Genomic DNA, 12,674 nt, shown 5'->3' on the forward strand with positions numbered 1-12,674 from the left:
ATAAAAGCATAAAAGTTTATTCAAAATTGGAGTTATAAATTTATTTGATTTGATGACCTCATTCTGACTTTTAGCTTGTTGTGGAAAACACATTTTCTCACGTGAATGTGGCTAATGATCAAAAACAAACATAAAATTTAGTTTGATCTAGTGTGATGAAAAGTTAGTTTGGAATGTTTTATTAGAATAATATTATGCATCAGTTTGCTTATCTAGGTATTAGCAGGCAGTTTATTCCAAACAAGCATCCTGACTAACAAGAAGCCTTGTTCATGTGCTGCTCGTCGTCCAATCAAAACGTTTGGACACAAACAGCATCTATTACTACTCCCCAAAGACAGACAGCTTTGTTTGCATTTTATTTTGAGTAAAACCTTCCAAATGTATGCAACTCCGTGCACTGATACACTGCAGCACAACAATATAATGAAACACACACACACACACATAATACACTCGTGTGTACAGGCAGGGTCAGCTTGCTTTTAGTGCTCACTTAACATTTTGGGTTGAACTAAACTCTATGGCATTGTAGATTAGTAAAAAATAATAAAAATAGTTGTCTCTGCTACAAAGGATTCAAAATAACACTGCCGATTTGTTTCATTTTACCAACATGTAGCAGGTCAATAATGCAATGCCTGGCCCAGTTTTTTAAAATCTGAACACCTATACCTTTCAGAATTGATGCTCTCATCTTATATACAAAACACGTTAAAAAAATCTATTAAAATCAACTCGTGTTATGTGGATGAATGAATGTTCGAGAGAGAATCATGAGATTATATGAACAATGTGAGCACATGATGAAACCCTTAAGATGTTACCAAGCCAGTGTAAAACCAGCAGAATGCTCACACACACTCAGACCTACAGAAAGCTCCAGTAGCCATAAATCTCCCTGCTGTGGGGCGACGGCGCTAACGCTGCGCCACAGAGCCGTCACATCGGCGCTTCAAATCATTTTTAGCTCTAGTTTAACTCGTGCTTCCTCTGGGAAGGATTGCTGTTCCACTCAGCTTTTCACAGGTTAAGATTTGTCACGTCTTCCACTCGGATGCTGGAGAGCGTCTACACAAAGTAGTTCATCCAGGCATGAATCAAATTAAAAACAAACAAGCCGTTTGTGATCTGAGATTACGACAGATGGAGTAACATTCACGGACTGACAGCTTGATCACATTGTTTCAGTAGCATCAGTTTGGAACAAGCAACATGTATTGTGCAGTCAAAATAGAAGGAAATGTGTGAACTTAAGCAGCCCCATTGTGGCTTTTTGCAGGAGATCAGTGGTCAATAATTTAGTGCTTTATTGTGAGTCTTTAGTGCTTTAACTGCTATGAACAAAAGAGTGCATTAATAATGCACAAAATACTTTTCCCTTTCCATGAAATGTGTTCAACTGCTCATATCCTACATGGATACAAATTAGTTTTAAGTCTCTTTTTATATGATTTATGTTATAAACAAATAAAATCGCAATTTACATAAATACAGAGTTTCTGCAAGTTTTCTCTGCGAAAAATTCATATGATTCCAAAATCAAATTTTCTAACATTTCTGTAAACATCAAAGCATTTTTGTCAGCAAAATATCAGTGACATTACTATTCATGTTTGTGGGGTTTTATTATCTATGTGCTACAAAGTTCAAATGTCAAACTGCAACAAAAAGGGACAGTGAGGTAAAAAGTTATCAAAATATTTGAATAATTAATTTCTAATCCTGAACCAAGGTTAAATCTTTATCAGCAAAAAAATAATCCTGCTGTGTACTAGGTCACTGTCACCTGCAGCGTCCCAGCTGAAATACCAGCTCAGGTCAGTGGAATCAGTCACCTGTGCGCTGATCACGTAGGCCAGAGGGGAGGAAAAGTGATGTTTCTGCTGTGGCTGTGATCCATCAGGTCCGACAGGCATGCAGCCCACTGACAGGGCGTTATTTAGGATGACAGAGCACCGTGGAAGTGACGAGCTCCATCCCACATCCTGCCACTATCTCAGGCCACGACTCAGGATCAGGTTTAGTCAATTTGCTGTCCTCCGTCAGTCTGCCAGACGTGGGCGCCTCGGGGGTGTCCTGTCTTAAAGGCCTCAGGCACTATCAAAAACTCTCACTTAACGCCTGCCAGGGGCGATTCTAGAATTATGGTGCTTAGCACAAAGTGCTGACAATGACTCTTGACTTGAACACTGTGGCCATTTGGAAACATTTGTAAAGTGTGAGGGGGACACTGGTGGGGGCATCTGGGGGCCCTCCCCCAGACAATTTTGAATAAAGTAGATGCTATTTCCTGCATTCTGGTGTATTTTAACTGGTTTTTAAACATCTGTGTTTACCTACATTAGTAAACACTTGATAAGGGGGCCGAGATGGTGTAGAGGCAGGGCAGCCGGCTTGGGACCCAAAAGTCCCAGGTTCGATCCCCAGTCACTGCACATCACGTGGCGTCTCTGGGCAGCACGCCTCATCCCCAAAATGCCCCCCGGGCGCTTTCAATAGCTGCCCACTGCACCACCTGGTGGTGGATGGGTTAAATGCAGAGACTAATTTCGCCATTGTATGGAAACATACAGTGCTGACATTGTGATGACATTATTATTATTATTATTATTCAATAACTAGGGGGTGGTATGACCTCGGGGCTCGGTGTCCATGGCCGGATCTACTCTGGAGGGGCGGGTTGCTGGTGGGGCCTGTGGACTTGTCGCTGCAGCCTCCTGGGGTTTCTGCATTGTGGTTGCTGGGGATCGCCCGGAGCTTCCCTTTGCTTCTCTCTCTGGGGGGTGCGGGTGTCCCTGTTGGGGGACTTCCGGAGCTCCGGGCTTGGGGACCGCTGTGTGTCTGTGACTCCGGTCTTCCCTGCGTTACCATCATGTTCTGTGGGGACGGGTCTGTGGGTTCCCACATCCACTATTGAACATTTTTATGGAGAAACCTTATAGTGATAAGCATGCTCACACAGGTGTTTAGATCCAGGTGTTTATCAGATGCACACTCAGCTGAGTTGTGGAGACCACTACATATATCTTGTATTACCATGTACTGTATAAAATACTTTCTAATGATGTTGTTTAAAAAAAAATAATAATAAAAAATAGATCAGAGACTGTTTAGGTGGTGTTTATTTCTAGCAGAAAAACAGTTGTCATTTTTGAATTTTCACCAAAGGGTCAAATTTCTTCCTTTTCCCATTTAATGAAGTCAAGATCCAACAGGACCACAGAGTCAAATCCCAGGACTTCAAAATGTACGTTGATAACTAAGTCAAAGTGCTTTCAAGATGTAAAAACACTACTCCTTACTGAATTATAGATGCTGTTTATGCGCGGAGAAAACTTCTGAGGGCGTAAACACTCTGCCTGAGTTTCAAGTGAAATAAAATCTGTTGAATAAACCGTGAAATAATAAATAATTATTTAGATTAAAGCATTTAAACTTTGTGTGGGCTTTTTAATTAATAGGCAATATTTCATCGAAAAAGAGACAAGCTGTTAAGATTTTACCCAAGTTCTACCTTCTGATTTATAATTTAACAGGTTTTTACATTTTATATTTTACCCTCAGTCTCTGTGACTGGAGAGCCGATAGAACCAGTACAAGGACCTGGAACGGGACTGCAGCTGTGGCTAATTAAATTTTCAAGGCAGCGCTGGCAGACATGTTGCTCTTCAAGCGGAGCTATTAACTTAGTTCTGCCCATTAACGTTTCTCTACTTCGACTCGTCTACAGCCCGTCTGCCATCCATCACAGTCACAATGGTAAAGAGAGACGGAGGTAAAGTTTAGACAAAATAAAAAAGGTGAACGCAGGACACGTGAAAAGGAAAAGTGAGGCGAATACAAGTATAATGGTTTTATTTCAAATGTACACAAAATGGGGGGGGGGGGGGGTGATTAAAGATGTGTGTTTACATACAAACCTGACGGGAGGGAGCGTCAGACAGAAAAAAAGATTGTAAAAACGATGGAGGTGTGTCGTAAAAGAAAAGATGGAGGTGTGGTTACCAAAGCTGTGGTCCGGACCACAATGTGGATCATGAGACTAAAAAGTGAGAGGTCTTATGATGATTTTTACAAATTAATTAAGTTTTTAAAATGACAAGGGCCTTTTTTATCAGCAGATATTTTTGTCATCTGCTCTTGACTTTTATCAAAACCTCTAAGCTTAGAGGAAACCAGGCATTAGGGTGGGGGGGCCAAGGTTGTGGAACAAATTACATACGCTTTACATTAGACAGGGATCCTCCTTAACTGCTTTGAAAGCTTCACCTAACACTTTTATATTCTTTGGATTTTGTTTTCTGTTGTTGATTTTTATGGTTTAGTTGTTTTCTTCTTTTATCTTTTATGTCTAGTTATTGAATTAGTTGTACATTTGTTTTATTGTATTGCACTATACAGCACTTTGTTTCACTTAGAAGTTTTAAAGGGCTTTATTATTAAACTGAATTGAACTGAGAGCTGTTATAAAATAAAATCAATTAAAATAACAGTCGTGAATTTATTCAAATATGTCACATGATGTGATGTGGGTCGATTGGTACAACATATATGTGCACATGAAGTAGTATTTTATCTGACTGCGAGTAAAAAAAATCTCTATGATTCTCATGTTTTATCCCTTGAATCTCTAACACTGAGAAGTAAAAAATGCCTTTTATCCAACCTAAACCTGAAGCAGGTTTTTACCAGGGTACAAGGTTTCAAGCAGGTTTTACCAAGGTGCAACATTTGCTCTTTGCAAATGAACCTGATGCAAATGGTGCATCATCGATTTTAGATTTGAAGCTCGAGAGAGACACGTCAGTGTTGACAATGTCTAACTGTGAATGTGTGTACACTTCATTTAGCCATAGTTGATGCCTTGTCTGTTATTTTGTGGATCAAAACCTGAAAAATAGGAATATACGATACAGGATTTTTGGCCGATATCTGATATGCAGATATATTAAAACTTATTTGGCCGATAAGCGATACCGATATTTTATATACGTTCTTTTGTCAAAACATATCTCTCTTATTTAGGCTTATTTGCTACAAAAATTGTGCAACAGCTGTAAGAGCTGGTGACATATATTCAGTAACAGCCATATGCATAGTACTTTAACTTGTATTAAATGAAATGTGTTAAATGTTATTTATTAGCATTAGTCACCTGTGATGCTGTCTCACTTGTGGAGGTTTGTTCCAGGTTCCTAGCTGCAGAGTGGGATCCTCTGCACTCCTGTGCATGAAGGACAGACTTTTTAAGTTCAAAGTTTTTGTCTATCCATTGTGCCGTAAGACTAATCATGCTAACGGGGCTAACACGACGTCCAAATGTCTGTGGTAAAACTCACCCAACAAGTCGTGCTATCAGCTATCAGCTTCTCAATGACGTCAGAAATGGCGGCTGGTAACTCGGGTAACGTTACGTCGGAAAAATATCTCCGACTGGGGACGATGTAGCGAGGCTCAACGTAGTCCATAAATCTTTGGAATCCGACATCCTCACCAACAAAAAAATAAAACTTCCACACAGCCGACAATTTGAATTTTCCTCTCTGCCATGAGATCAAGTAAGCGCACGTGACGTCATCGTGTTGTGCTGCCGCAAAAACAGCTCTTTTTATATCGGCGAGTTATTTTAATGGAATGGCTGTTGTCCGATATTGAACTTTAATGCTAATATCGGCCGATACCAATACCATGCCGATAATGTCGTGCATTCCTACTGAAACACTTTGGAACCACTGTCATGGATTAGAGTGGAGAACCTCAGCTATACTCCCCTTTAGAAAATGACAGAGGTGTACTTAATTTTTATTCATTTATAATTTGTTTACCTTTATTGTACCAGGTGAAATGTTTGAGAGCCAGTTCTCATTTACAATCATGACCTGGTCATGTGTTTTCTGCCTCAATGAGGGGATCACTAACACGAGTTTGAGTCACACTTACGTTACGTAAAACAGACCATTTCTGTCTGTTTATAACTACAAGTGGTCAAAAATGATTTAAAAACTCTCCAAATTGGCACCAGATTATCTGACATTTTTGGAGTAATCATCATTTTTTTTATATATATATAAAAAAAATTAAAATAGCTCAAATTTTGATTGGAGAATAACCTAAAATTTAAAAAGCATAAACAAACGTTAAAAAACAGCAGACACCTGCTGCAGGTCGTCATCACTTTTTACAGTAAAAATCCGACTATAATAAATGTAACTGGATTTTGGTCAAAGTGGTTTGAGAACAAAACTTTTTCCAGCCATCTCACCACCAGTGTTCAGCTTTGGCACGTCTGCTTTTCTTAGTAATGCCATGGCTGTTTAAACTGTGAATACTTCAGGGAAAAGTTTTAAAAACTTGAAGGGACATAAAATTATCCATCGGAAAAAAAATATATTTGGTTTCTAATCTGTTTTTACAGTTGATTAGCTAAAGAGGACAAACAGCCAAGCCCCTAATGAAAGAAGAAAACAGAATTACTATGAACTGTACAAACTTCTAAAAATATAGATTTTTCTTGTATGATGGAAAAATGAAACCTCTAGGTTTCTTCCACGTCCCTCATTTCCTCTTGTAGAAAACAGAGCTCTCTGTGGCTCGTCCAGAATAAACCTTTTAAACACATGGACCCAAAAAAAAAAAAACTGGAGCCCATATTTAAACCTCCTGAATTATATTTAATTGTAGAAAAACATGGCCATTTCCAGCCCTGTGGCTGAAGTTGAAAGCTGAGCTTACACCGAGAAGAGTTTGTTTTCACCGGCCTGTGAGCAGCAGCGGTGACCACCTAAAGCAGGATACAGGCCAAAACAGCAAGATACAAAAACTAAGAGCGTAGATAATGAATGAAAGGGAGAGAGAAAAAGAGGTTGAACGTGGGCGGGTTGAATAATGAGTGAGAGAGGGAGGTAAAGCCTCCTTCCATTCTCTCTCGTCTTGTGCTGCAGGGTTATTTTTAGCTACAATAGGGAGCAACACGGTGCTGTAGTGTAAAGGCAATAATTTTTGCTGCGGCACCGTCATCGTTCACTGCAACATCTCTGTCACAGCAAAGGAAACACTGAAACGCACGCATGAACACAACAGCTCGACGAGCACAGGCTTTGAAAAGACTTCATCAGTGTAAATAACAGCCTGCGTGTCATCCTGGGGTTTGTCTTTTAAAGAGTCAGCTTCATGGATATTGAAATTATCCAGTTCATACAGTTGTCAGTCTCTGAAATTTAGCTGACATCAATTTTCCTTCCCTAAACTGTAAAATAAAACAACTCAAACGTTACCCCCCTTTTTGTCATTTCAGCACACACGCTGACGTATCTCACTCTAAAGTGTCTCGTTTTTCACACGAGTGCTCTGAAAACAAACGTCCCCTCTCAGACGCCAAAGAGTGCGAGCGTGTCAAGTCAAATCAGCTTGGATAAACTGAGCCCTAACACATGCACGTTCACGCACACACACACACACAAATATATTCCCTAGCTGACATTTACCAGAACCAGGAGAAGACATCCTATCTGAGTATCTGAATCAATAGCTTCTCCTAAAAGAATTAAACACAATGCAGATGATAGTTGTTGTTTTTTTTTACAGAAATCAAAATCTATTTTTTACATTTCTAAATGGAATGCTCCCTCTTTCCTGCTTACAATACAGAGCTCAGAAGGTGAAGTAATTAAAGATCACCTTATTTGTTCAAAAGCACATCTCAGCTGTAACCTGAAAGAAAAAGGCCTCTGAGAGGGAGAATTTGCTCATTAACGTATGGCGTTCTGTACACGTATTAATTTGCTGAAATGTATCTTCTCTGTAATTAAAAGAACGACTAATTGCAGCTTTGAATGCATAGTTATCTCCTCTTACCAGCATAATGGGATTCACACTGTTTTGTGCAAATTTATCAAGTATGCCTGGGACACAAACTTATCACAGAATGTAAGAAGACCAAGCTGATATTTAGACATCAATACTGCTGAATAGCTATAAGTGAAAAAGATACTCTGCATTTGATGTAGCATGACTCACAGCCCCACATTGCTATGCAGAGCATGCAGTTATGGCAGACAACTGGACAGAATATCTATCTATGTGATGGAAAGTATACAGCTGATGATGGGGAAGGACTGGCATATGAAACGATCACGTTAACTAAAGGCTTCAAAGCAGAGCTGTACCATGAGAAAGAAAGCTATGAGTAATTGGGAAACCAGAAGAGAATCACACAATTAGTGTGCAAGACAGTCAACAGTTTTTGGACAACTTTAACTGAGTGGAATGGTTCAGATTCCACTCAGTTATTTTCATGTATAATCTGCTGTCAATGGCTCATTAAAGTCACTGTAATGATATGCCTGTGTCCCTCACTCCCTTACAGCAAATTTAAAAGGCAGACAGAAACAGACTGAAAAGGAAGCCTCAAACAAACACAGTGAAAAATCTAAGTGGATCTAACAAATATTTTAACTGTGAGAGGCAGGAAATTGATAACCTTGCTGCGTAGAAGTAGACAAAAATGTCAGTAAGAAGAGCTCGTTTGCAAAAGATCTTAAACATTTAGACATTTTTAAAGTGTGTGACATCATCCACAGCCAGTGCGACATTTTGTGCAGAAATCTTTAAAAATCACAAAACTGATATTTTTCACCTGCTTTGTCAAAATACCAATGATCATCAATAAAGGCTTACTGGCAACTGAATAATTAAAAACTGAAAATACAGATAATTCCACATACATAAATCACCTATAAAACAGTAGTGAAATACTGCACAACACCAGAAATATGGTCAAAGGACCTTATGTTGAGCTAAACTGAGATTATTCTTTTGTGGCAGCATCATTATGCTAAAGGTGGTATCGTTCTTGCAAAGTTTTAGCTAAGACGGAACAAGAACCTTTTCTAAAAATTGACAACTAAATTGTAGGAAAATGTTTATCTCACCTGTGATGAGCTCTCGAACCTCCATGTCGTTGGTCTTCCTCAGCAGACGGACAAGAGCTGGGATGCCATCACAGTTCTTAATGGCCACTTTGTTCTCATTGTCTTTGCCATAGGAGATGTTCCGCAAAGCGCCACAAGCCTTGCGGTGAACTTCAGACTTGGGATGATCCAAAAGCCCCACAAGAACAGGGATCCCCTTTAGTTGGCGCACATCCTTCTTAATTTTATCATTCTCATAGCACAGGTGCTGCAGATAGGCAGCAGCGTTGGACTTGACTGGGTCAATAGGATGGCCGAGCATGGCAATGACCTCCGGGAGATCAGGGTCCCGCCAGCGTGGGTCCTTGCGGATGCTGTCAATGGAAGGCGAACGTCGGCCACCCATTCTATCTAGACTGGCCATGCTCCCCCTCTCGGGCTGAGCAAGTGGTGCTGAATACATGCCATGGATGTAAGGGTGGCGCTCATCAATCAGCTCTGCCTCAACGGGGTCATCTGGATACACTCTGCAAAACAGGAGAGGACAGTTAGGACCCTTAGGATGGAAGAGATAAATGGAAGGTGACTCCGACTTGTTTGAGAAAAATTAAACAGCCACAAAAAAACTTTGAGGGAAGCCAAGTGAGATGAGAGTCACTGACAAAAGAGAAAAGGTAAACGCGAGGACAAGGTGATCTAGGGTTTGGATCTGTTATTATCAAGTTTGTCAGGGGAACTGTGATGACAATCCTTTGCAAGAAGTGAAATGATTTGCAGCAATCTGCTTTTTCTTCTCTGTCTGGTAGAAGTAACAAATATGTCAAACTTCAACAAACTGAGTTGTAAAGAAAGTGACAGGGAGACAGGAAAAGATGGCACAAAGAATGATTTTTTCCCCCACAAAGCTACAATGGCATACCAATAAAAAAAAAAGTAAAAGCTTTGCGGTAAAGGCTTGTGAAGTACTTCTTTATAAGCAACCCAGAAAAAGGGATTTGAAATATCTTCCCTCAGGGAGCAGAGAAAAGAGCTATGCAATCTCCCCAGGGAGGACTGTGAGCCCCTACAGTGGCTCCAATGCTCTTTTGGTCCAAACACTTAAATGCAATTGCTCAAATGTTAATGACCAACACTTACGGATTTCTCAATTAGCATTATCCTCATTAGCATTACTGGTAATACTGTTGGAACCTTAAACAGTATAGAGCTCTACTTGTTTTTTGTGACAGAATAAATGGCAAAGTGTTCAACGGGAGGTTTCCAACAATGATTTGCTATTTCCGAAGCCTCTTAAGAGTCTGAAGTGTATGGTTCTTTACAGCTTCGTACATTTTTTATGGGAACATGGGCAGAAATATAGGTGCTCAATTTCAGTGACAGATCATTTGTTTCTATATTGCAGGTTACTTATTTTTACTTAAGGCTCTTTCATCATAGGGAGGATTTTTCACTTTCAATGCCCAATCTGATGATGCAGAATCAGAGGAGCTACATTTAACACCGCTGACACACTGACTAGAATATTTATTGCCTGCTACTGAAAGGCAGAAGGTGGAGATCATGTTTTAGGCTACGTCTCTGTGTGCATGTTCATTTGTCACATTAACAAAACATCTCATGAATTACTGGAAGGATTTTATTGAAATTCCCAAAAAACAATCTTTCATTGTGCAAGTACGGCTGAGTAACTTTTGATATCAAACCAATTCAAGATGGCTGCCATAGCTAAGCAACTTTGGCCAACACAAAAATGGCAACAAAAGTCAAGTTTAAATATGTTGAGCTAAAAGTTGGTGTGGTAGTAGCTGAGAAGCTAATAGATTATGCTAGATTTTGTGATATTGCATAAGACTACACTAGCACTACAGTGGGTATCTAGTTATTTGAATAATAGGAGGCAATTTGTGCAGGTAAACAATGCAAGATCGGAATTTTATGTTAATGGATGTGGAGTTCCTCAGGGCTCTGTGTTGGGACCAAAGTTGTTTATTTTGTATGTGAATGATCTGGTTGATGTGTCAGGGCTTTAGAAGTGTGTCTTATTTGCCAATGATACCACAATTTTTTGTTCGGGTGAAGATATTGAGCGGATGTTAGAGATGTTACAGGCAGAATTCGTAAAAATACAAACTTGGTTCCAACTTAATAAGTTATCATTAAATTTGGAAAAAAAAAAAAAACGTGATATTTAGTAATAGAAAGAAAATTATCGACGTCCCATTTAAAACTGACAGTATTGAAATTCATTGTCATAGTCATCATTCACTCAATATAGAAATCTCAAATAAATTACTTGAGAATAAAAATAGCAAAATCAATTGCATTACTGTATAAAGTAAAAGAGTTTTGAATGACAATGCTTTGTATAAATTGTATTATGTAATGATTGTTCCATATTTAATCTATTGTATTGAAATTTGGGGAAAGCATGCAAAACAATTATAAATCCTATTATTATTTTACAAAAAAGAGCTATAAGAATTATTTGTAGCAAGTGCTATGGTCACCCAACAAATATATTATTTCATCAGTTGAAATTATTAAAAATTTATGATTTGGTTGAATATAATATTTTACAAGTCATGTATAAAGCTCATTAAAAATATTACCCCCAAATATTTAATTAAAATTTGTTAAAAGAGAGTCATTATAACCTTAAGGTAATGGAAATGTTTGTAAAACCTCCATTTAGAACTAGTCTGAAGGAGCTGTGTTGTAATACGATTGTGGGATTGTCTTGATATCACCATAAAAATTTCTAAAACAATTTATACAATGTTTAAAAAGATGATAAAGTTAAAGTTGTTAGGAAAGTATGCTACCATGTGAAGGATATCTGATGGTTTTTGTTTCCACTTTGGAGACTGTTCAATCCTTGTTTCAATCCAATTGTTGTTTGTTTGTAGTTATTTTATATTTGTTTAAATAAGGGGCAGATAAAATAATTATTTTCTTCTTTCTGCACCTTTTTCATTCATTTTTTTTCTTTTTAATGAATTTGTTTTGTTTCTTTCGAATGAAAGAATAAATGAATAAATAAAAAGACTGCATATCATTTTCAAGATGTGAACAAAAAGAATACAACTCCACCATTTCTCAAAAGATGATCTTAGTTTACGGTTTTGACATGAAAATCACTTTTTTGCATTCTTTCAGAGATTGCTAGGCCTTTAATTTAGAAAAGTATTTCATTACAGAAAGACAAGTCTGCAAGGCATTTTCTAATAGGGAGTGTAACCAAATACGAGTTGTGTATTTATGCATAACCATTACCAATCCCTGACCCACATCACAGTTGGACACTTACCCTCATGGTATAAATCTGTTGTACAATCGTTGTTGATACATAAAGCAGTGTCCAAAGTTGGTAGATGGCAAGAAATGTTATACAAAACTCAAATTTATAGTACTTATGGGATTTTACAGTTGTTTCCTGGGTATCCAGAGAAGGTTATGGTGGGGTCTGCATGCTGTCTTCCTTTAAAAAGTAGCTCTGATATATGCTTTGCAAAATATATTGGCTTTTATGACATTTATTTTACTTTGTGCATTTGCCTGCCAGAGAAGTCAATACAAGACGAACAGAGGTAAACTTCTACCTGAACAATGTGTCAAAATATTAAACCATCTCTTTGTGATGGATGGATGGATGGAAGAAGCCACAGAGGCTGTGGAGCCTTAAAAGATATTCAACTGCTTCAAGTTAACGGAGTTAAAAGAGTTGTGGTGTTGTAACACAAAATGGGTTTTTACTGATGAACT

At 38.4% G+C, this 12,674-nt stretch overlaps 1 protein-coding gene across 1 annotated transcript in view; it reads right to left on the reverse strand.

The window, feature by feature from the left end:
* arvcfb (ARVCF delta catenin family member b) overlaps positions 1–12,674 on the reverse strand; it is a gene marked incomplete in the record, with an annotated part of 179,365 nt that overhangs the window by 102,189 nt on the left and 64,502 nt on the right. Inside the window, 1 exon segment of the mRNA XM_037681242.1 lies at positions 8,934–9,439. Coding sequence (XP_037537170.1) covers positions 8,934–9,439 — 506 coding nt within the window.

This window comes from Nematolebias whitei, chromosome 8 (genome assembly GCF_014905685.2).
Source record: "Nematolebias whitei isolate Nwh7 chromosome 8, NemWhi1, whole genome shotgun sequence".
In the NCBI taxonomy this organism is placed as follows: domain Eukaryota; kingdom Metazoa; phylum Chordata; class Actinopteri; order Cyprinodontiformes; family Rivulidae; genus Nematolebias; species Nematolebias whitei.